At 36.9% G+C, this 25,735-nt stretch overlaps 1 protein-coding gene across 1 annotated transcript in view; it reads right to left on the bottom strand.

Annotated features, from left to right (window-relative positions):
* Window positions 1-23,877, bottom strand: part of Fam171b (family with sequence similarity 171 member B) — a 69,732-nt gene extending 45,855 nt beyond the window's left edge. Inside the window, exon 1 of the mRNA XM_074071241.1 lies at window positions 23,548-23,877. Coding sequence (XP_073927342.1) covers window positions 23,548-23,764 — 217 coding nt within the window. The 5' untranslated portion in view covers window positions 23,765-23,877. The remainder of the gene's footprint in view (window positions 1-23,547) is intronic.
* Between the last annotated feature and the right edge of the window lie 1,858 nt (window positions 23,878-25,735).

Genomic DNA, 25,735 nt, shown 5'->3' with positions numbered 1-25,735 from the left:
CAGTGAGGGAGTTCAAAATTATTATTCCATATTTATACATAGTCTCTAACTTTTAAACATAAAACTCCTGAGGTTTTTTTTGTTGTTGTTTTTGTTTTTTTTTAAACACAGCATCTTGCTATCTGGATGACCAGGCTGACCTGGAATTCATGATCATCCCATCTCAGTCTCCCCAATGCTTATATTACAGACATGTATCACCATGCCTGATAATTTCCTGATATTTTTAAAGGGATGTTCTGACTTCACCTCAGAAAAATTAGCACATGTTGTAGTGTATATAATTCATCCCCTCTGCAAACTTTTCTTTCATTTTAAGTAAGATAATGAAAATATTGTTTATTTCTATGAAACTAAACAGCTTTAATAAAATACTTTTGCATAAAAGTCCACTTATTTAATATAATGGAATGGGAATAGTGATACTTACTAAAATGTCTTAGAGCAAATTTTGATAAATGATTCACATTTGTAAGTTACCAAAGCACTTGATTTGTTTTCATTACATCTGTTTGGCAAAGATATTAATCACACATTTAAATATGGATTGAATTGATCTGGGATGAAATAGAAAAGAAAGTCTAATTCAAGGAATTTTATGTATTCAATAAATGTTTCCTGAGCAAGAAACTTTAGCACTGGGATGGACAATAACAGTCTTGTGAGCCAAGTATTATTCTTCCCAATTTAAAAATGATAATAGTATTGAAAAAATAACTTATATAACATCTCATTGCTAGGAAGTAGTAAAGGCAGCTCAATTAAGAATCTTAGTCTTACTCAAGTAGAAAAACCAAGGCATCATATGATGTGATATCAGCCATTAGGAAGATTGTAGAATATTAGATAGATTTATACATAATTATTTTGCCTAACCCAGGCAATACCAATAGCTATATAGGAGCAATTTTGTTACAGAATCAGGTATATTGTCTTTTTCTAGCTGAATTTTAAATTATTCCATTTTATTTTTGATTTATCATGCACAAGGGGCTTCCATTGTGATAATTCCATGTACATGTACAGTGTACTTGAACAAATTCACCCCTCCATCATATTCACATTTACCCCTCCTCTTTCAAACAGTGTTTGGTGAGTTTCTTTATGCTATCCTCATCTGTATGTATGCAGCATATTTCCATCCTCTTCACCCCTCGGTGTCCTTTCCTTTCCCATCTCCCTTCCAGATGATCCCCCTCAGTCTGTCCCCCATATACATTCATGTCATATCATCGTCATCATCATTTTATGAAGCAGTCAACTCTGAAAACAAATAATGCTATAGACAAGAATAAAAAAGAAATTCCCACACTGCCAAGACAGAGACTTTTCTGTATCCATGGTAATAGGTAGCCACAAGAATGAGCTTTAAACATGCTTAATCAATACGACAATTCTCTGACCTTGGAACCACAAAACAGTGTAAACCTTGGGTGATCAATCATTGACAACTTAGTAAGCATACCTCCATGACCAATCAGAGACCAACATTCCTGAGCATTGACCAGTAGGGAATGAACTCACTGCAATGACCTACTTCTGTATGCCAAACTAATCAACCTGACAATAGCTTCTCCTGCAAACCACCACCTCTAAAAGTCCTCCAATCCAAGAATTCAATGCTCCCCCCTCAAAAAAAAAATACTATATGAAGTCTGTTTCCTACTTTGAGAGAAAGACTATCTGACCAACATAGGGCTCGCTCTTTCTCTCTCTCTCTCTCTCTCTCTCAAGTAAGCAATAAATTAAAAGTTTAGGTTTTTTTTTTTTTATTAAATGATGGTCTCATCTCTTGACATACACATTGTTTCAGGCCTCAGCAGATATGCTGCACTAAATGATTCTGCTAATGTCTTAGAAGCCTAGTATTGCATCCTTCACACCAGTACTATGTGTGACATGAAATCGTCTGCCTTACAGACCACTTTCATGTTGAATGCTTCTAAAGTAATATTACTTCATGAATAATTTAAAAGAATAGAATGCATATTTAAATAAAAATGATGAAGTACCAAAAACAAATCACTAAATATTGGAGAATAAAAAGGATGGGTGCCTTTAAACCTTCTAATATTTCTTGAAGCTCACTGAGAACTAGAAAAATAATGCAAAATATAAAAGTTTTGAAGATAATTTTTAAGAACTTAAATAATTTCACCTTGTTTCTACCTCATAACTTATACAAAAATAAATTTCAGATTGGTTAATGAAGTAAATATGAACAGAACAACTTTTAGAATTAAGCACAGAGTTGTTTTTGGTTGTTAGTACATCAGATTAAGTAAGGAATTATCAATACAGATGAATGTGGTGATTAATAAGTGTTGCTCAAATAAAATATGTAAAAAAAACCTTTGCCATAAACACTGTAAAGAAAAATGCTAAAATACTAGTCACTGGTCAGACACTGGAAAAAGCAGTGAACAAAACATACAAGCTACTATGAAGTAACTAAAGAAAAAAAAAACACCAAAAAGAAAAAATGGACAATGCATCCAAAAAGACAACTTACAGAAAAGGAAAATAGAAGAGGATAAATATGAAAAAATATTTGTCACTCACCATAAGAAGAGCACTAATGTAGAGAGGAGAAAAATAGAAGGGATGGACCAATTAGGGTTATAATACACATGTACATGGAAATTTCACAATGAAACACTCTGTATAGTGACCATAAACAAACAAAATGTCATTTTTTTCTTTACAAAGACAGAGAACAGGAAGGCAAAACAGATCCTATCTGGGGCATCGGTATCAGTGGGACGCGGGGAGTATGGAAGGAAAGGGTGCAGGTGGGTAAATGTGGTGGAAATATTATGTAAATGGAAAAATGAGACCTGTTGAAATTATTCCAGGAATGAGGAGGGGGATAAAGGAGAATGATGGAGGGGTTGACTTCAACTATGATATATTATAAGAAATTTTGTAAATGTTACAATGTATCCCCAGTACAACAATAATAAAAAACGAAGTATTTATTTCCAAAATAAAAATATAAAGCCAAGATTTGCATTTTGCAAACTGTACAACTACTTTTGAAATCAATTTGGACAGACCTAGAAACACCAACAATGGCCCAGAGCTGGTGGATGATGCCTGAAAGGAGGATCAAGGTTGAAGGCCAGCCCTGGCAAAAAGTCAGTGAGACCCCCATCTGAACCAACAAGCTGCCTGTGGTGGAATGATACTTAGTTGTAATCTCAGATAAGTGGGAGCCATAGGCAGGAGAATTGTAGTCTTATGCCAGTCCCAGGCAAAAACTGGAGACCTTCTCTAAAAAATAACTAAAGAGAAAAGCAAATACCAAAAGAGTACATGCCATATAAGTCAGCAATTTGATTTCTTTGTATGAACCCCAGATGAATTCTTTTTTATTATAAATTTTTTATTATGATATATTCCTTATATAGGGGGAGGATTCATAGTGACAATTCTGATTAGGCTTATACTGTACATTTGTTAGATCACCCCCAACTGTCTCTCCCACTCAACCTCCTCCCCACCCCACTTAAAGCAATTGCAAGAGGTTTCTTTGTCCTATTTCATATAAGTATATGAAGTTCATCAACCATATATTCTAATCCTAAACTCCTTCATTCACCCTCCCCATCCTACTAGTACCTATTTTACAATCCTGTATTTATATTAGTAATGAATAACACAGATAAATTCTTATACACATCTAAAAGGAAACACTAGATTGATCATCACACCTAGTTTAACAGTAAAATAAGAAATAAAAGCTAACTGTCCATCAGAGTGGTTTATTTATGCAATGAAGTATTATACAGTAATTTAAATGAATTAATGAGATATAAATGAACCAAAAAGGAAAGTCCCCAAACATGATGCTGAGCGAAAAAAAATCAAACTGCAAAAGGATCCATATAACATATATGCACATCTATTGCAGTATTTAAACAGAAAATAATTGGCCATAATTTCAGGACAGATTCATTCTGGGTAAGGAAGGAAATGAAATAAGAATGGGTTTGATTTCATCTTTAATTTTTATTTCTTAAAAAAAGAGGGGAAGAGAAATGTGAACCAAATATAGCAAAAAGATTAATATTACAATAATCTCAGTGGTGAGTACATGGATGTCCACTCCATACAGACTATAGTTCTACATATTTAGAATTTTGCAGATATAATTAAGACACATTAAAAAAATTAAAATATAGAATAGAAATAGGGGAATTCATTAGTATTTGGCCTTAAAGAAGAAGGCCATTTGCAAGAAAATGGAACTTGAAATCATTATGTTAAGAGAAGCCAGACTCAAAGACAAATATTGCATGTTTTCTCCCATATGTAAAATCTAGATCTTTAAAAATAAAAAAGGGACAACATAAATAGAGAGTACTTGGGAAGGGAGCTGGGGGGGGATGAGAGGGTGATGAGGTGATGGGGGAATATGACTGAAGTATATTTTGTACATATTATGAAAATGTCATAAAAGAGGCAGGAAGGGGACAATAAGAAAGAGTAATAGGGTGAATTTGGTCAAAGCACATCACATGCATGTAAGGAAATATCATAACAAAATCCCTTATTTTCTAAAATTAATATACACTAATTTAAAAAAATAAATACAAACCAAAAATTTAGCTTTTTTTTCCACCTTAAGTTCCACCAACAAGTCTTCTATTTAGAGACAGACGGGGGAAAATTTTTTTCTTATTCCTTTCCAGCCACCACCATTTTTGTAGGTTCTAAAACTGTGATGATTAAAAAGCAGGTAATTAAGCAGCAAATATTTGAGAAATCTAGTCTCTTAATAATTGAAAATTTGAGTTGGCAGTTTAGCTCAAGTGGTAGAGAGCCCATCCAGCAAGCACGAAGCCCTGAGTTCAATCAAACCCCAGTACCACCAAATAATGATAATAATAAAATGTATTCTCCTTCCCTTATTCCTACTGTACTTTGAAGTGCTTGTAGAGCTTTTTATGATAGCTTACCTTATATTTACATATGCTTGTGCCCTCTCTACCTATAAATGCTAAGTATTTTGAGAGCAAAAAAGACTTGTTCAAATTCCCTTCAAAAAGCCCAACATTATAGAGGCAGGAGAGGAAAAGAGAATGATAGTGAATAATATTGAAACACAACTCATCTGTGTATGAAGATAGTATAACATAACACACTGGAAACTGTTGAATAAAAGGGGAGTAGGAGGACAGAGAAATAGTAACTAATTGAGGGAGCTAACCTAATTTAATAAGCACAATATGTTCGTGTCTGAAATACCAAGGTGAAATCCCCTTGCACAATCACTATACCTTAAAAGATGAAGGATAGGAAGGTAAAACAGGTCCTGTCTGAGGTGGGTACCAGTAGGAGGGGGAAGAGGAAGGGGTCAAAATATGGTAGGTGTAGTTTATATTCCTATGTGAAAACAGAACAACGAAACTTGTTGAAATTGTTCTAAGGGGGAGGAGGGCTGAGAGAGAAAAATGGAAGGGGTGAATCTAATAAAGATATATTATAAACACATATGTAAATGTCACAGCGTATCCCCCCCTCCGTACAACAATTATATGCACATTTTTTAAAGCCAAGATTCTGTGCATAGCAAATGTTCACCTGCATCTGTTGCTGAATTTGAGTGTTGTATTATAGACCGATTTCTCAGACTGGAAATTTTCCATCTTAGTAGTTCAGTATATAATATTTAATTTTTAATTACTGAACCATATAGACTTCAATAAATTACCACTTCTAAAAAAATGTTTCTAATTCTTTTCCTTGTGACAAAATCTGAGAGAACAACACAAAACTGAGCAAATCTTTCATTTAGCAGGTTGTCAGACCAGACACAGTTGCTGTATTGGCTTTTGCCATACTTGTCAATCAATTCCACCTACCTGATCAAGAAGCAAATGTTTCTTCATTGATATAACCATTCTTAAAGTTATTACTATGAATCCAACACAAGTTCAGGGTAGATACTGCTTTCCTGCTACTTGTTGGGTTGTGAAAATACAGAGCAAAAATGATCAGTCTGAGAGGACTGAGTCCTTTCTTTTCAGTTGTATTCAAAATGGACTAAAAATAATGAATAACACTCCCATTTACTTTTGTTCTGTCAACTTCCAAACTTCATTTGATTTATTACAGTAATTTATACACAATCCATATCATGACTCAGAATTTTTAGTAAATTCCTGAAGATGAATCCTATTTGGCCTTTATCATTTATAACTTTCCCCTGATTCCTACTTGTAGATACAAAATGAATAGCAAATAATTTCTGAGCACCTTTCTCTTAATGTATAGCTTCTAATTTTAATGAAAACTCCTTAAATTGTTGTTTTCCTTACAAATACTATTAACATTTGAAAATTTTAAATTATTAGATGCACCTGCTAAACCAATTTGAGAATTCATTCAGTCTGGAATCTCAAGGAACAATTTTCTAGATCTAATAAATATATTAATCAATCAGCTACCTCCATTAGTTACTAGAAAGAAATATAATTTATTACTCCTTTGAGGTAAATATTTTTTAAAGTTTCATCTGCTTTGCAGCAGAATTACTTCAAAAGACGGTGTTCCAAGACACACCATTTTAATGGACAAATGATACCCAGCACAATGCCAAGGCTAGTGAAGACAAAGGAGAGCTATAAAACATTCCCACTTTCCTCATAGAGAAAAAACACTATCTTTTCAACAAAAAGTCTTCCAAAAAGCCATAGCCAACATTTATTGGCTTATTTGTATGCTGAGAATATTCTAGCTCAAGTTAAGATATTCTAGACAGAAAAAAGAATAAAAACTACTATTTGGATTCAGCCTTACTTAAAAGCCAATTTATCTTCTCTGCAAAACAAAAGTAATCCATATAATAGTGAAAAACTGAAGCTCCCAAATGAATACCTCACTAGCTTTTAACTTTCAAATATATTTCCTTGCTCACTTGCTTTAGGTAAAGCAAGAAAAGAAAAACAGTGGTTTTATTCCACAATATACTTTAACACTTCTAACTACAGAAAGACACATGTACTTTTAGAATAGATTTGCGGGAAGTACAATAAAACCACAAACACAAAACCGGCATCATTTACTAGTAAGTTGTAAGACAGGTATGTTAATTTTCTCTCTACTTATTCAACCCTTACTAACATAATATCATAGAAGCAAGTCAATAAGATAAAATCTACATTTAATTTACAGGAATCATCCCGAATAATAGGTACTAATGGTTTGAGAAGAGTCTGCTGAGTTCTAGGTATTTTACATTCATCATCTCTAATAACAACAGTTCTGTATGGTAAGCATCCTCTTCATTGCAGAGAAGTTTAAATAGTTTGCCCAAGAATACATCCAAGGAGAGAACAGAGTTTGATCTTCAGATGTCTTAATGCCAAGGTACACGTTCTGGCCACCAAGACACACAACCTTGGAATGAGCCCTCTGCCAGTTCCATCAAGTATAGAAGCCCTTGTGAATGCTCAGAGTATGACACTCTTCTCTGGCCATCCTGGAGCCCTGCCTCACCTCACTTTCTTCCTTCAGAACCCCAGCGCTGAGCCCCCTCACCTCACTTTCTCCAGAGCAGCCAACTTGCCTTCTTATAAGCCTCAAAGTCACCCAATTCTTTCCTGCCCAACCTTACAACCATAAACTGCTATTTAGTTAGCCATCCAGTTTTTTAAATTACCAAGAAAAATAGTTTAATGGTTGTTCTCATTTGTTATAATTTTTGTGGCAAAAAGAACATTTATTTGATAATTATTGATGACTAATTATTTAAATTAGTACTTGTTTGCAATGTAGATTTAGAAATGTGTTTTTAAAAAGTCAGAGGCCCTTGGGCAGTATTTTGGGAAGAAAAAAAAAGATTCTTGTTTGGAAGAAAGAATTCTAAAGACAGCTAAATTAGTACTGTGAGGTAAAAAAAAGCTGAAGGTGAGAAAAAGGAGGGGAACAAGGGTGAGAAGGCATGAAGTTATCATCTTAGACCAAAAAAGTGACAAACTAAGCGCTGATAAGAGACAAAAAATAAGGTAGAAACAAAAAGAAGAAAAAAATATTGAAAAGAGAAGAAAAGTAAGTGCTCAGGGTTGAAGAAGTGGTCTTTGATATATTGATGTTATAATTGACAGTGTTCTTTCTCAAAGTCTTTTACAGTATTATTGAATTCATCCTGTTTCCAATTCATTATAATACCATCAGCATCTGCCCCAAACTCATAAATCTGAGCATAAATTTTGTTAATTAAAAAGAATTTTGGAGTATTTGGTATGCTTCTAGCACTGTGAGAGACATCAAGATATAACAGAAGACCAAAGAAATACTGTCCATGGGCCTTACTCTATCAAGAACACAGACGACTGTTAATCCCACTTAAGCACATTTTGCACTTACTGAGTGTTAGACATTCTGGAATATAAAATGGGAAAACAAGTAAGTTTATCTCTGAAGGAATTCAGAAGCTCAAAGGGATACAAGGGTGGGGGGCATGGCTCAAGTAGTAGAGCTCTTATCCTGAGTTCAAACCCTAGTACTGCCAAAAAAAAAAAAAAAAAAAAGGGAAACCAAACAATTTAACACCAGAAACAATTTAAAAATAAGTTTGCACTGAGGATTTGGTTCAAGTGATGGTGTCTGTATAGCCAGCCTGAAGTCCTGGGTTTAAACACAGAATCAGAATAGAGAAAGAAAGAGAAACTAATTTAAACAACATATTATCATATAATGAATCATCAAATAAAGGGCATAAATGATGAAAGATAATTGTGAATCAGAAAAGCTTCCTGGAGAAAGCAGAGTTACCTTAGTTTCTGCTGAAGTTGGGAATAAGAAAGAGGTAGGATGGTGCTGATGAGAAAAAAAGGTGTCAACAGATTTCAAATCTGCTTGGAGTTGGAACATAGCATAGGAAATAACATGCTGAGCTGGTTAGGGTGAGAGTTATAGAAACTCAATCAGAATTTGCTAAAGAAAGAAAGTTATCAACTTAAGGAATACAAGAAAGTGTGTTATATGAGCAAACGATGGGAATGAGAGTCTTCCAGCTGATTTTTGGAATCGCTGCAACCAGAAACAGTATTCCTATTCTCCATTCTGTTCTCAGGCTGGCTGGCTTTCTTTACATGGTAGGGATTAGTGGCTGATAACAACTCAAGGACTATGTCTCATGATTTCTGTCATCAAATATGGAAGGATAAGGGACAAATCAGCAAAAGAAAGGGGAAGAGAAGTACCAACAGACAAATCTGTATATGTTCACCATAAAAATTTCACACAGCAGAGTTGACAAGTGATCCTAGACTGGCAAAAAAAAAAAAAAATGACCAAAGAGCAAAATAAAATGAAATCCTGGCAGAGAGTAATATAGCTAAAACGCTACCTTAATATAACACCCAGTCTTTACTACAACCAGATGTTGTTTTCACAAACATAACAAGGCAAGGTGAACCTTCTTAAGAATTTGCCACACATATTTAGTCTACAAGATGTATTTGTTCATTTGTTATTTAAAGTTCTATACTTTTTCCATTGTCTTTTCATAGTTCATTTAAAAGTTTTTAATAACTTTCATCATTTCAAAAAAAGTAGTATTTATCCACTGAAAGTTAACCAGACATTAAGAGAGGCACACTGGAGCTTTCAAGGATGAAGACTCAGACATATAAAGCTTCTAACTGGTTATGAAATTTGTGTGCAAAGACAGACAATAGAAATAAAGAAAATATGACAAAATTTTAGCAATTTCTGTACCTTGGTGCAGAGCATATGGGTATCCATTACCCTATTTCAATTTTTCAGTATATTTCAAAGTATTCATTACAAACAATTAGAGTCAGGGGACTTCAATATTAATGGCAATATAAAGAAAATTTATTTTTATATTAGAAATTATATTTTAGGAAAAGAATAGAGCATTTGAGGATGATGCAACAGCAAGGTATTAAATTGGAAGAAAGAAAACATAGGGAGCCCCAATGGATTACTATGATAGTCCAAACAAATAGAGTGGGACCCTGGATAGGAAAGTGGTCATTAAAATAAAACAGTAGGAGTAGTAACAAAAAAAATACTGACTGGATACTTAAAAGAGGTGCAGAAGACAGACTGATGATTTCTGATTCTCCAGATTGTATGATTAGACTAGTAGAAATAAAACTACATCTAGAGTTAAGATAGTGTCTTTCATTCATCAGATTATAAACGGCCTCTTCAATATAAATACTGTTCTCTCTTTTGGAGCTGATTAGGTGTTAATAATAATCCCTCCTTAGTCTTTAAAAGCCTAAAAAGACAACATGCTGCACACATACTCTGAGAATCCTGGGCCAGTGCCCAAGGAAAACAGCTACAATCCACCCATATGCTTCCCATGTTAAGCCACCTGTTTCATGTCTCAGTTCCCCCAGCCTGGAAGATTTACAGCATTTTGGGGAGTTTTTTTCAATGCAGAAACTGCATATATGGAGCTTTAAGTGGAAAAAGCAAATTGATCGTATCTACAAAAATGCATAAATCAAATGTACAGCTTAAAGTAAATGTGATACCCTGTCTTCTGCTCTGGAAGTTTCCAGCTAAGTGACCTCTTGCTACGAGCACAACTGTAGGCTAATTTGAAGGAAAAAAACCTCAGGAATATATGAAATTTCTGATATTAATTAGTTCTAATGAACTTTCTCATTTAGCAGAAAATCACCTATACATTTTTAAATTCTCCATTCAGATACTGTAACCACAATCATTAAGAGAATGTATTTTGAATCACTCACTGTCTTGTGGTGGAGTGTGGAAATGAAATCTGGGGTCACTAAAGGAGAAAGAAGACGAGCCAAGTTGTTCTCCTGATAGACTGGGAGAATGGTCAGCAGGCAGGGAAAGTGAGGGAGGCTTTAGGAGAAATAAAGACACAACGGGTATGTCTTGTGCTCATGAAGAGGGCTGATGGTTAAGGAGATAGCACAAATTGGTCAAGGTGGTGACTCCTCCACTGTTTTAATAGTAGAGGAAATTTTTCTACTATACATTAGTATAAAGGCAAAATGTACCAAGTGCTTGCTCACAATAGATCTCAAGAAATTGATAGAAATGGGAATTACTTTGAATTCTGAATTCAACCCCCATATTTAAGAAAGGAAGGTGCAACATCAATCAGTTTTTCCAAAAAACATGGAACGTGGAATAAGCCATAAAAGCAGGAAATAAAAAGAATTCTAGAGGATACTAAAGATAAAAGGCAACAGAATTATTATATCTTTATCACAAAAAGTAGAAAATTTGATCCAAGTCAGAAATAATTTCACACCATAAGAATGGGACTAAGGTAGAAAGGAGAAAAATAGAGGAGATGAACCAGTTCTAGTTATAATATATTCATGGCAATGTCACAATGAACCACCCTGTAGAGCTATCTTAAACAAACAAAAATATCTTTCAAAAATGGAGAACAGGAAGGCAAAATAGGTCCTGTCTGTGGGTTGGCACCAGTGGGAGGGGAAAGGATACAAGGAGGGCGTAGGAGGATAATGTGGTGGAAATATTATTTACACAGTATGAAAACGGAAAAATGAGTCCTGTTGAAACTGTTTCAGGAACGGGGAGAGGAGGGATAAAGGAGAATGATGGAGGAGGTGAATTCAACTATGCTATATATTGTAAGAACTTTTGTAAATGTCACAATGTACCCCTAATGCAATAATATGACAATTAAAAGTAAATAAAGGAAGAAGATTGATCCTAGCACTGTAGTACAGATAGATAGACAGATAGATTTCTATTACAATTTTGGATGGTCATAGCCACTATGTACAAGGCCCTGTGTTCTGCCCACAGCACTACAAAAAAGAAAAAGGGGAAAAAAAGAAATTATTTCCTTTTTCTACCTTCCTACATAATTTTGGTGGGCTTTTGGTTTCACTGTTTTTTGCAGTGCTGGGGTTTAACGCAGGGACTCACACATGCTACCAATTGCTCTACTATAGCGCTACAGCTCCAGACCTCCTTCTACATAATTTTGAAACTCACTTGAAGTGCTCTTTCTCCTAGGAAATCCAGGCCAAATTACTGCCCTCAAGTCTGTGTTTCCACAGTATCCTACCTCTTCATCTATGTCCCCACTGGGTGCTCTCTGCAAGCAGTGACAATGTATTTTATTTCTATGTATTTGGCACCGTGCATAATGACTGGCAAATAGAAGAGACTATTTTTGAATTTTGTTTAAGAAGAAAAAAAATTAGGAAAAAAATGTAGTTCACTGGTAGATTACTCATCTAGTATGCACAAGGTTCTGGGTTTGATCCCCAGCACCCCCCCCACGCAAAAAATAAATAAAACTTAAAATAAATAAAAGAAAAAAGAAAATATTTTTAAATGATTGAAATATTTCAACATAGGAATCTTTCATGTTATCACCAGCCCCATATATAAAACACCACATAAGAAGTTGAACTTGAGTAAATTCCAGCTCCACTTCCCATACATTTTTCTTAAAAACAGGTGTTACTCTTATCTAAAACTAATATTTCTTGGATACTTCCCTCTCAAAGTCTCATAGCTTTTTCCTATATGATATCCTTCTCATATATATACTGTCTTGAGAATCCAACTTGAAAGAAGATCCAAATATTTATCTATAAGAAAGGATTAATTTATTCTCTCAATAAATACTGATACAGGGATATAGCTCCAAGCAAACAATTATTACATCTAGCCTCGTCTGTGTCTTCCAATTTAGAGGTAAAGACAGATATGTAAATATGGAACAGTGTTAGCTACAGATTAGTCACAGACCTTGAACAAGTAGAAGGTGCTTATGACAGGTGAACCTAGCTCAGACTGGAAAGTCAAAGAAAAAATTTCAAAGGATAGCATTTAAACTGGTATCTGAAGTTTGAGTGCAATTAGCCTGGTAATTGGGGGGGGGGAGCAGGTTATTGTGGACTAGAGAAGAATTGTAAGCAGAGAAACAACCTGTAGAAAGGCCCTAAGGAACCAAACCAATCTCTCGCAAGATGTAGAGAACTAGAACATCATGGTGAAGTGAGAAGCTGGAACTAAGACTGGAGTGTGCAAATCATGCAAGACATGGGTCATGTTAAAACTTTTCAATTGGTTCTCAATTAATGGGAGACCTGATCAAATTTGCTCTTAAAAGTGATCACTATGAAAGGATGGGTATGGGGGCACAAGAGACCAGGTAGTATGCCAACCTGAACTAGAGTGGAAGAGTAGCCAGAGCTGGAGCAGAAGCGGAAGATGGAGAAAAGGTGACTGAGGAGAGATGTTTAGGAAGCAACTGACTAGAGGAAGGGACAGCAGTGGCAAGGGTAGCACCCATGATGCTGCCTTATTGGTCAGTGAGGCACTTTGCTGGATAAAGAATGAAATATTTATTCCTGTGTGGTGTGATGGGAAGTCAAGAGTCCAGTTTTAGGCACAATGAAACTGTGATATATCCATATAAAGAGCTCTGGGACTCTTAGCATATAGTGGCATTTAAAGCAACCCAAGTAAATGACATCACTCCATAAGAGGGAAACTGAGAAGAAAGTCAGAGAATGTTAAATAAAATGGAAAAAAAGATCTTTTTTCTTCTTTTGTGTTTGAGAATATAAAGATGTGCCAAACATCTTATGGTTGTAATATTAATTTTTTAAATTTAATGCAATTATTAGATGGCAAATTTCTCTAGTTAAGGACTTTATATTGCATGACTGATAAGGAATATTGATAGGGAAGGAAAGGGAGTAAACTGAGTCACATATTTTCATCTGCCTTTGTCAAACTTACTTCTTAGCTATGGGGTTCACATTAGCCCACACCATCCCCATGTGGAGTCTTGATCTTTATGCCAGACCACACACAGGAAGCACAATGGCCACAATAGAACGTAGATTTGTCAGGGGCACCTGGATCTTTTTTACCTTCATGTCTGTGCCCAATATTGTTCTCCAAAGCTGCAGATTTCCTGCTCCCAACACATGCATTATTTATCTTTGGAACAGTACACAGTGCTAAAATACAAATTTCTCCATTTGTATTTTCAAATGAAAAAAAAAATTCTCCAAAATAGATACGGTCCTCAAAACAAAGAAATTCACTCTTCATAGCTTCTAGCTTTTCTAAGGTAATCAGTTATTACTGAAGCCAGGAATGGCATGAATCAAAAAAGTAAGGAAAACATGGTCTTCGTGAATTTAAAGATATTAATTTCAAAGCCTGAAACAGTGCTGGTGATGAAACAAGTCAAATCACAGATTAAAATCACTGTAGGCTAAAGTTACTATTTTGACCCATAAACTGTTTAAAGACCAAAGTTTAATACCTGTTTCAGCAGGTGGCAAAGGTTAGGTTTTTGTAAATGCCTTTTTTGAGAATTACTAACAACTAGGGTCAGCCCTCATCTGCTAAAACTGCTTTAGGCTTATAATTAGGCCTGGTGGGATCAGATGGCTGGAAAATTCATCAGAGCCCATATTAAAATTATTAGCTTCATCTCAGTGACCCTATCCTTCAGAGGGACAGCCAAAAGCCAAGATGTACGGAGTTTCTAGGTTGTCTGCCAAAGAATTACTAACAGAGGGTTTTTTTAGGTACAACATACCCCACCAGCTTATTATATAATGAAACCTGGATATAAAACAATTCAAAGTCATGTGATTTATCAGAAGGTATTTTTTACATATTGGTTAACTACTGTACAAACAGAATGGAAAAACCAAAGGTTGAAAGAACTGACCAAGACACTGAATCCTAAGCGATTGCTACTTTTCAGCTCCAAGCAGGATTGGTTATAATGCTACCATACAATAACAGAAAAACCTCATAGGTCATGAAAACATTCTCTGAGTCTAAATGTTATTTGAGTCTGAATGTTACCTTTGTTCTTGTCTCATTGAGTCCACTTAGAAAGGCTTAATTAACCATGGCAGGTTTTCTTAACCTTTTGGGGATCAAGGATTCCTTCGAAACCTCATGGACACTTAACACTAGGTAACTGCAGGCTCTGTCAATTTCAAGTTCTGAGAACCCAAGAACACCCTCCACCCTTACACACTGGCTCCCTAGAACCTCTGCATTATAAGTCCCTTATGTACTGGAGAGAAAAAATATTCACTGCTTGTGAGTACTTTCCTCCTCCAAGGCTATTGACATGCCTGATTCCCTCTTGCACCAGTCACAGTATATTACACTACCTACCTTTCTCTTCTCTGGGACCTCCCAAGTTTTCACTTCCTGCATCTTTACTCCCTACATTTGACAAGAAGTCATAAGACTTCTCCCCTATTTGAAATACTATGGTAGAGAAGCGATTTCATAATACACGTTCTTTTGATTCTTTTGATTCACAAACTCAAATCGGGTAGCAATTAATGTATTAGATTATGAAAAAAAGTTCACTCTGTCATATCTGCTAAGAAAGAAATTATCAATTTTCACAATTTTATCAGGCTTTGTAACTTCCAGGTTATACCACAATTTCTTTGAAGGATGTGTTGTACCTTGTGTTGTGCTCTTTTCAGTCACCAGAGCAAAGCACTTAATGGCGGGTCATTTCATCTTATTCTAGTTCCAAGAGACAAGGATTCCAAGAAGGCTTATTATAAAATGTAGAGCCTGGTGTATTCTGCAAATGTTTGTTTCTTTAAAAAAATTTCATACTTTATAACAAAAATATTTCATATTTTATAATTTAGACATTGCTTCTTTGTATTAGAAGAACAGATTAGTTCTTTCATACATTACTATTAAAATATTTTCCTCACATATAATTATTAAGAATTTAACTTTAGTTAGTATAAAAAAACACTAAGCTGGCCACAATGACACATGCCTGTAACCCTAGCTACTCAGAGGACGGAGGCAGAAACATCTCAAGTTTGAGGCCACCCTGGGCAAGGAGACTCTATCAAAAAAAGGGGGGGCGGGGCTGGGAGAGATAGCTCAGTGACATAGTGTTTGCCTAATGTGTAAAGCCCTGAGTTCAATACCTGGTACTACAAAAATAAATAAATAAAAATTTTGTATAATCATAGCTTTTTTCTGTTAAATTTGAGAAGTACTCATTTTCAGAAAAGAAGTTATTTCCCTTAAATATAAAGCTCTGAAAACACTAGTTCATTTAAATATAAATATATACAGTTTTTTAAACTTCAGGTATACAAATTTAATTAATCAAAATCCATGTCTCACAACATACTTGTGATTGATCAATCCATATGATTCATTTTACTTAAACAGTTATATGACTTCTACTATACTCATTATTCTTGGTTATATTTTCCTTTTACGCAAAAAAGTACAGTCTTCCTTTATTTCATTCTTAGAGTAAATGGATATTCTTTTGGTAACTTTGTCTTACTCATCTAAACTTTCATAAACAAATCCTACTAAGTATAAATGTAAAGAAGCCACAATGGTGTTTTTAAACTTATTAGTATACATTAATTGTAAAAAATAATAGGTTTCATTGTGACACTGGCATACATGCATACAACTTACTTTGATTATTTTCACCCTCCACTACCCTCTCTTGTCTCCCCTCTCCTTCTTGGTCCTTCCTTTTCCTAAATAGTCCCCCTTCCATGTTCACATCTTTAAGAAAAAAAAAAAAAAACCTGGATTCCACATGAGAGTAGCAATTTGTTTTAGGTTTTGAATAAATATAATCCATTTATCCATAGTGAGACATACCCTGACAGCTTAATTTCTACCTGTTCCCAAAACACTGAGAAGCAGGTAAGGATGGAATGGGTCATACAACCCAGTGAATCCCCACATCTAGGACCTCTGTAGTCTATGTTCAATTTCTGGTTATAATTAAATACTTTAGGAAAAATAAATCACTACCTAACCATACTGTTTCTGGTTTTGTTACAGTCCTATATCAGAAAAGCACAGTAGTGGATAGATAAGAATAGCATTCTAGAACAGTTAAAGGATATGAAGCTCTATAATATCCCTAGAGTACTTACTTCAGATCAAAGTCTGAGCCCTGAGTTGAGGCTGGACACATCTACCAGCTTCCAGCTGGCCAAATGGTCACCTAAAGCCAAGCTAGCATTTGAGTCCACAGAGAGGAACTGTAATTTAGCCAGGTATGTGGTCTAAATTTCAGCAGAACTAACAAGTAAATTAAAAATATATCACTTATAAATGATATTGCTTTACTAGAGAGGTATAAAACTGAACTATATACAATAACTAATGACTGGCAATTTTTTAAAATTTTAAACTATTCCCTAAAGAGTTGTAATACAGAAACCTGCTCAAGAAAAAAAATTAAATCTCACTTATGAATAAAATTAATTTCAAATCTTAACTTCTGTGCAAGACATAGAACTTAGTGTGGGCAATGTCAGTATTATGACACTCCAAACACTGCTGTGGCTTTTTTCAATCTTGGTTCTGTAGGTCACTCAGGCATATTTGACACACTAGCAATGACGAAAAGTGATTACCATTTCCTTGACACCCCTGGCCCTACATGAAACGGCTCTCAGAATCACTCACTCGTTTTATGTCCAAGTGAACTGGGACTTATATTCACACATCATCAACAAGTATTTAAGAATACAACCTAGTAGTTATAATATGGGCAGTAATAGGAGAAAACAGATTTAAAAGGCACAGAAATTTGATATGCCATAGATGTGGATTACGCTAACACAAAAGGCCAATTTAAAAGGCATTTCCAAACAGAATCTTTAAGGCAAACAGAAGCTGTTTTCTTAAGCTTATGTTTCACTGCCATATATACCATATATAGCTTCCATAGTTTAAGATCTTCCCAGGTAAGTCTTCCAAAGCACACATTTTTACCAGTTGCAGATGGAAAATACTGCATCCATTTCTGAGCTAAGGCAATTTGGACAAAAGGAAGTTAAGAAACATTACACAAAGCCAATTAAATAAATGACAACAATACTGCAGCTGACCCAGTCAGACAGAACTTTGAAAGGGAATCAAGTTAAATATTTATATACTTGGGGAAAGAGTTTTATTTCAGAAAAATATTTGGTACAGTTTCTGTTCAGTCACATTAAGAACATTTTAAAGCCACTACTAAAACAAACTGGACTGAAATTCAACACAATGGCATGTGATTTTCAACCAGTAATCAACACCAAGAAATAGTCCCCTTTGGCTATTAAGATCCTGAAAAGAAATCATAATTACTCCATCTGGGAAGAGGGCCTTCAAAGCATGAGTAATTTTAAATAGAACAGTCCATTTCTAATCTCACTTTTCTATCCTTGAACAGAATAAAGTAAATAAACACATACTTTCATGGATGGGAGATTTTAAAAGGGAGAATTAAGTGGTGGGTAGCAGGGACAGAGGGAAAGACAAGATGTAGAATAAATGTACAAAGTTGCAGATAGGTAGGATGAGTAAGTCTAGAGACCCAAGGAAGTCAGACCAGTTATAATATTGTATTGTATCCCAGAAATTTGTTATGAGAGATTTTTTTGCTCTTACCACAAAAGAGAGTGAGAGAGAAAGAGAGAGAGAGGGGGTAACCCCACAATGAGAATAGCTGTTAATTTGCTTGACTATAGTAACTATTTCATTATGTATATCAAAATACCATGCTGTATACCTTAAATATACACAATACAAAACATTTTTTGGCTGTACTGGGATTTGAACTGAAGGCCTTGAGCTTGCTAGACAAGGGCTGTATCTTTTGAGACATGGCCCCAGAGTTTTTGCTTTAGTTATTTTTCAGATACAGTCTCAAGTTTTTTGCTCCAGGGCCAGCCTTGGACTCTAATCCTCCTACCTATCCCTCTCCAGTAGCTGAAATTACAGGAATTAACTACCATGTCCAGTTTATTTGTTGAGATTGGCTAACTTTTTGTCTTGGCTGGCCTTGAACCATGATCCTCTGGATCTGTGACTCCTAAGTAGCTGGGATTATAAGAATAAGCCACTTCATCCAGCTGAATTTTTTCATAAATAAAAATAAGTTTAAATCAATTTAAGAAAAAATGAGTCATATTCTATATTACTTTCTTTTTTTGTGTGTGTGTGGCATTAGGGCTTGAACTCAGGGCCTATACCTTGAGTCACTCCACCAGCCCTTTTCTGTGATAGGTTTTTTTTGTTTTGTTTTGTTTTGTTTTGTTTTTGAGATAGGGTCTCACAAACTATTTGTCCAGATCCTCCTGATCTCTGCTTCCTGAGTAACTAGGATTACAGACAGGGTAAGCCACCGGCACCCAGCTGCAGTTCATTATTTTTAATTAATGATTTTATTAATTGAGAAAGTTTCCAGCTACATAGAATACGGGAAGAAAATTTTTTGACTTCAAAAGTGTACCATTTGGTTCAGCAATTTCACTCCTAGGCATTTATGCAAGAGATGAAAATGTGTCCACACAAAGTCTTACATAAGAACACAGCAGCCTCATTCACTGGAGACAACCCAAATACCCACAGCAGCAAAAGCAATAAACTGAACTCTGGTGATTCTTGCAATGAGACACTACCTGACAGTAAGATGAAGCAAACTAATGAATGTGCTAGAAAGAACATGAATGAAATCAATGGAAATTATCCTAAAATACAGAAGCTGGACACAAAAGAATACATGCTACAAGGCTACATGTTTTGAAGTTCTAGAAAATGCAAAATTAATCTGTGATTAGGACAATCAGAACAGCAGATGGCTCTCGGGGAGGTACAGGGATTTCCTGGGAAGGAGACCTGAGGAAACATACCAGGGTGCTCTAAATGCCCAGTGTCTTGACAGAGGTGATGGTCACATGGGATATCCATTTTTCAAATAGCTCAAATATGTACATGTTCTATATATATATATATATATTTTTAACCTCAAATAAAAAAACTTTTTAAAAAATTCCATACAGCAAAAATGGGTAGAGATATGGGTGAAACAAAAAAGGCAAAATCTTGATCATTGTAAAAGATAAGTGACTTGTATAGTCTACTTATTATGGTATTCTGTTTATTTCCTATTTATTAACATTTTTCAAAATGGAATGTTTAAAAGTATATATATATATATATATATCACTGAAATCTACAATGAAAACTTTTCATACCATAACCATATTACTTCTCAAGGTTATATGCAAGAGACATTTCTCAGATCCTTGGAGACCTCCGTGTTTCCTCCACATGAAAATTTTAAATGTAACTCATCATTTTCTCCAGCTCTCTGCCTCCACCCCCATCTAATGGGCCGACACAGTGAAAATGATACAGTTGTCTCAACTACCACAGGCCTCCAAATTAATTCTTCTCTAGTCCTCAATGTTTATCTCAAGCAAATACTGGCACAGATGGAGAAATCAGAGCTGCTACATACACTGGAGAAAACAATTCCAAACTCAGTCTTTCTTTACTCTCATTACTCTCTGATGACATTATTTTAATAGGTTAATGAGAAAACAGAAATGTACTTTTTAATCCTGATTTTTTTTAAATATCATGTGCAAGGTTGTTTTTTTTAACTCACTTCTTTATTTCTCAACAATACAAAGAGATACAAATTTTCAGAATAAAAAAGTCCAAAGAATACTAGTCAAAGTCAACAGTCAATTTTTCTATTACCAACACACATGCTCAGTCATAATTTTCTCAGTGAATGAGAAAAATTCTACAGTTTTCACATGATTCATCCAATGAGTGAGAAATACAACACACAGGTAAGTAATATACTCAGATTCAATCACAGCTATTTAAAGGTATAACACATTAATACCCTCCTGGGCGATAAGAGGATTATAAATGCACTTAGGTAAAGAAACTTCTTCACAGAACTTAAAAAGTGGCTCGTATCAGTATCAATTAGCTCTCTGAGATGGCATAAGATAAGCAGTGAAATTAGCTACAATTAAAGATCCGAATTATATACTTTGTAACCTGTACTTACAAATCTTTTCGCATAACATTTCTTTGCTTTTATACATCCTCTGCTAAATTCCAGTGAGGAATTTCATACAATATTAAATATTTAGCAAACACTCAGAAGGCAAATGTTCCTTGATGTCGGCCTATCCACCCATTCATTCATTCACTCACTCACCAACAAACAGTTGAGTGTCTATACATACCAGGTGTTTTCTAAGTAACAAAAATACAGCAGTGTACACTACAAAGTCCATGTCTTTGTGGGGCTTACAATCTAGTGTGGACAGACTGATAAGAAATGTTGAGAATCATAAGTGCCATGGAGGTGATAAATTGGAGTGAGGGAGGAGGGGTGCAGACCACTAGTATCCCTGGTCAGGAAACATTCTTCAGTTACAGTGACATTTGAGGAAACCTAATGAATGTCAAGCTCCAGAATTCCATGCAGCACTGGAGAAACATGAGCCAGCGTGGCTACTGCGGAGTTAGGGTAAGCACTGTAGAAGGAGGTAAAGAGAGTGGGATATGAAGGATCTAGACCTCTCTAGACCATTTTCAGGATCTAAGCATCTATGGTGAGACAGATGGCAAGCCATTGGAGGACTGTGAGCAGAAATGATCCTATTGAATGTTTTAAAAGATGGCTAGCTGGGTGAGGAGGACTGACAGCGCATTCAGAGGACAGTGCATTCAGAGGAATGTTTTAACTTCATTAGTTCATAGACTGTGCTTCATTCTTTGACACAATAGTCTAATAACTGAAACTGCAGGCAGCTGAAGTGCTGTCTTGTTTGCCAGTGGACTAAGGTTAGTATTTTGGAGAAAGTGTCATGTTACTTTCGGACTCTACCTTGACCTATTGGATATGAGTTCTTTTATTTCAATGAGTCTACTAGGTGAATAAGACAAAAACCACTAGTTTCCTGAACAATCATTCTTCTCAAAATATCTTTCAGGGGCTGGTGGAGTAGCTCAAGTGGTAGAGCACCTGTCTAGCAAGCATGAAGCCTGATTTCAAACCCCAGTACCATCAAAAAAAAAAGCAAAAAGTCTCTCAAAAATATTAGAAAAAAATTTAATTTGCATTCTAGACTAAAGGTTTCATATCACTATAGTATTCATAACTATCATCACAACATATGTATACCATGGTAGTCAAACCCATTTAACTAATACTCCTGAAAGATAAATCAAAATAAAAATGTACTGCAAACCATAAAACCCATCAACACTCTCCCAGACTTCTGTTTCTTGTAATGAAGACACTTGTTCTATCCCCAATTTCCTTAAATACAGCGTTTCTAACAGCAACCTCACCCACACTGTGTTGCTATCACATGCAAGCATTGAAAGCTGCATGGTAAAACCAACACACACTTGAGCTTTATTAATTGGTTTAAGAGGGTGTCAGAAACACATGTCTTCCTGCACACTTTGGTGATTCCAGCCTATGCTCAAAGCACTCTGATAAATTAAATCATCTTGGCTGTGTCAAAAATCCCAGCTGGCATGCCTGAGTACTGCTCATTGATGATGAGCAGGCAATACAAAGTAAGATTCTGATTCCACTCTTAAGAATCTCGTTTTTAGCATCTTATGTAATATAACTAGGCAGAATTTTCAAACAAAAATGTTCTATAATATAAATCGTTTTAGTTTTGCAAAACCCAAGCCCAATTGCCAGAATATTGCTGGCTTTTTTCTTTGCAAAGCGAAGAGAGTATCTACAGCCAGGAGGGAAACTGGGTTGGAGGCTGGGTAAAGGCTATTTAAATGGACAATCCAGCTTTTTGCTTACTAGTGGAGCTTGGGGAAAAGGGGGGAGGTTGGAACTAAGAGATTGTTGAGGCCAGGTACACTACACCTATATTTCTTCACCCTCAATCACTGTATCAAGAATCTGCCTCATTTAAGTTGCACTAACAAGTAAGGAGAGTCCCCTCTCTGGAGGCAGGCTAATCACTGAGGGCTGTACTAATGTCACTCCAGACTTTAATCTACCTGCTGCCCTCTCCTTTTCCCTTTCCTTCAATTACAAACTCCTATTCCATTTTGCTTTTTTTCATTTTATTGTATCAAAGACATTTTTTCGCAATCTGACTTAAACCTTCATGGGATAAGGAGAGAGAAATAGTAAGATAAATCAAGATTTCTTTTTCCAGATCTAAATTAAAATATAACAGGCCGGGAGAAACGGTGAAAAGGGTGTGTGGGTGTAATGGCAAGATTTCTCGGTATCCAGGGGAGAAGAGGATGGAGAGCAAAATGATGAAAGGATTGGAGAGCCGTGTGTGTGTGCGTGCGTGCGTGCGTGTGTGTGTGTGTGCGTGTGTGTGTGTGTGTGTGTGTGTGTGTGTGTGTGTTCAGTCATCCCCAGGGCAGGAGGACAGATTCTGGAAGAAGGAAGGGAAAAGAACAAGAGCAGTTGAGGCAGCCACTCACCCGCGACCCCTCCCGACCCCTCTCCAGCCCACTGCAGTGCTCTGCGCTTCCCAGAGCTTAACATCCAAAGGGCAGATTTCCTACACATAGCAGAGAGGAAGGGACCAACGGCTGAGCAGGCAGTCCGGGGAGGTCGGGAGGGACAGGAGAGGCAAACCGAGGCGATCTGGCCAGGGAAGGGGCGAAAAAGCCGGACAGGCCAGATGCGACGGCTGGCCGGGAGCGCAGGGCAGGGTGGCTGCTGGGACCTACCTGGAAGGGCCACGGTGGAGGACGCCCCCGGCGCCTCGGGCCTCTGCTCCTCAGCCTCCTCACGCTGCTTTTGCTGCTGCTGCTGCTGCTGAATGAGGCTGAGGTCCGAGCGGCTGAGCTCGGCTCTGGCGGCCGCGGGGACCAGTCGCGCCTTCAGCAGCACAGCGGCCAGGCCGAGGAGCAGGGCGCAGGGGACACGCCGGCAGAGCCTTGCCATGGCCGAGAGCCCAAGGGCCGCGGCGGCATATTGCGGGGCTCGGGGCGGCGGCGGGCGCCAGGGCTGCGGGCTCCCGGCAGCCCGCTCGCTCGCTCGCTAGCTCGCTCGCTCCCCCTTGCGCCGTCTGCCGCGCGCTCGCTCGGGAAGCTCGGGAAGGGGCGGGGGAGTGAGGAGGGAAGGCCGCATCCGCGTGACGCCCGCATAGGCGCGGGTACCCTCGGCCCCTCCCCAGGTAGGTGGCCCTGCTGCTCTCCAGGGGCCGCTGACCGACGCGGGGGCGCTGCGCTGGGGAAACCTCCAGACTCCTTTCTGGGGGCCAGCAGACCCTCAGTCCGTCCAATCCGTATCGAGACAGTGGGGAAATTTGCGGTAAGTGGAATAAAATTCCTCCCACCTGACTGTTAAACAGAAAAGAAAGTGGCACATTGATTGACCCTATATAACAGTGAGGCACCAAAGAATGCAAAAGTCAGGATCCCTTAAACAAGTAGGTTCTGCTTCACCAGAATGTCATTGCTTAACTAGAAGCTGAATTGCAGCTATCCAGATGTTGAATAAACTTCCCTTTTCCTCTTTCAACATCCTAAAATATTAATTCCATTTTTCCTAATTGTAGCCTACATTTTCCGTTTGTTACCAAAAACAAACAACAAAAATCTTACCACTTAACTAGATGCTGACTATGTGCCAGCATTTGCTCAGGTATTTGCAGTAAGTAAAATACAAGCCCTGCGTTCTGTGTTACATAATAGCACAGTGTACTTGGGAAAGTGTATGGGATGATTCTATCAGAGGACTGATAGTGTTTTGGATTGAAAAGGAGAATTGAGACTACTAGCTCATTGAAGCACTTCTATAGTACTTAGTGTGCCCTGGGTGCTGTTCAAACACTTTACATATGTTATTAACTCCTATAATTTCCTTGGAAACTCTATAAGAAAATCGAGATTTACACTGCAGATGATAACGAAAAGTAAGTTAGGGAAGAGATTCACTACCAGTCATGCATTTTACAAGGATGGCTTTGCTATCAGTATGGAAGATGTATTAGTGTGCTAGACTACAAGAGGCCAGTGTACAGGTATTTGCAGAAACCCATGAGGAGATCCCAAAGATCTGTGAGACTGAAAATAAGAATGCTATAGGGGAATTGGTATTTAGAGTGAACTCAACAGAGATGGTTCACTGGGTAGTATCTAATATGATGTCCAATTTGATGTTGAGTAGCTTTTATGACATAATCAAGATTGGTGGATAGACTGCAGAGAAGATCTAAAGCAATGGGCCTTGCCTATTCAGTTGCAGTCCTTTTGTATTTGGAGCACAGTGGGATATCCCATCTGACTGTGCCATCACTCCACCTACCATCACAGCTGACTCACTGTCCTTGCTGACTGGGTTTATTTTCTTTCCACTCTTACATGCATTGTTCCCAATGTTCCCCATATTATTCTTTGGTCAAGGATATGAAAATAATTAGTAAACTAATAATAACAGGCTTTTTACATACATTATCTCATTGTATTCTCCAGAGCAGCTCTACAAATAAACTCTCATCCTATTCAGCAAATGGCAACAGTGAAGGCCAGAGTGTTTCTGGTCTTGCCAAAGAGTATGCTAAGAGCATGTGACTTTGCCTTCCACCTGAAAGTTCTGCCAAAAGTTTGTATTGATGTTTAGTGAATTTTAAATAAAAATACGTGGGCCACATGTTATTTGGAGAATAGATGTCAAAGTGAGGTCCCTCACAATGAACAATGTAGCTTCACTTCCTGCATGAGCAGGCCCTACTGGAAGAGGGGACTCCTGACTGAATGCAGGGAGCCTTCTCATCAAGCTGTTTCTGTTGCATTCTCTTCTAAGCTACCTCTATACCTGGAAGGAAGGAGGCAATGGAGATGGCTCTAAAAATATGCCTGGGGGTTCAGAAGAAAAGGAATGCTGCCAGGATTTCTGTCATCCTGCCTTGGG

This window comes from Castor canadensis, chromosome 4, assembly GCF_047511655.1.
Source record: "Castor canadensis chromosome 4, mCasCan1.hap1v2, whole genome shotgun sequence".
Classification (NCBI taxonomy): domain Eukaryota; kingdom Metazoa; phylum Chordata; class Mammalia; order Rodentia; family Castoridae; genus Castor; species Castor canadensis.
Note: the sequence above shows the minus strand (reverse complement) of the source record. Positions and strands in the feature narration are given on the sequence as shown.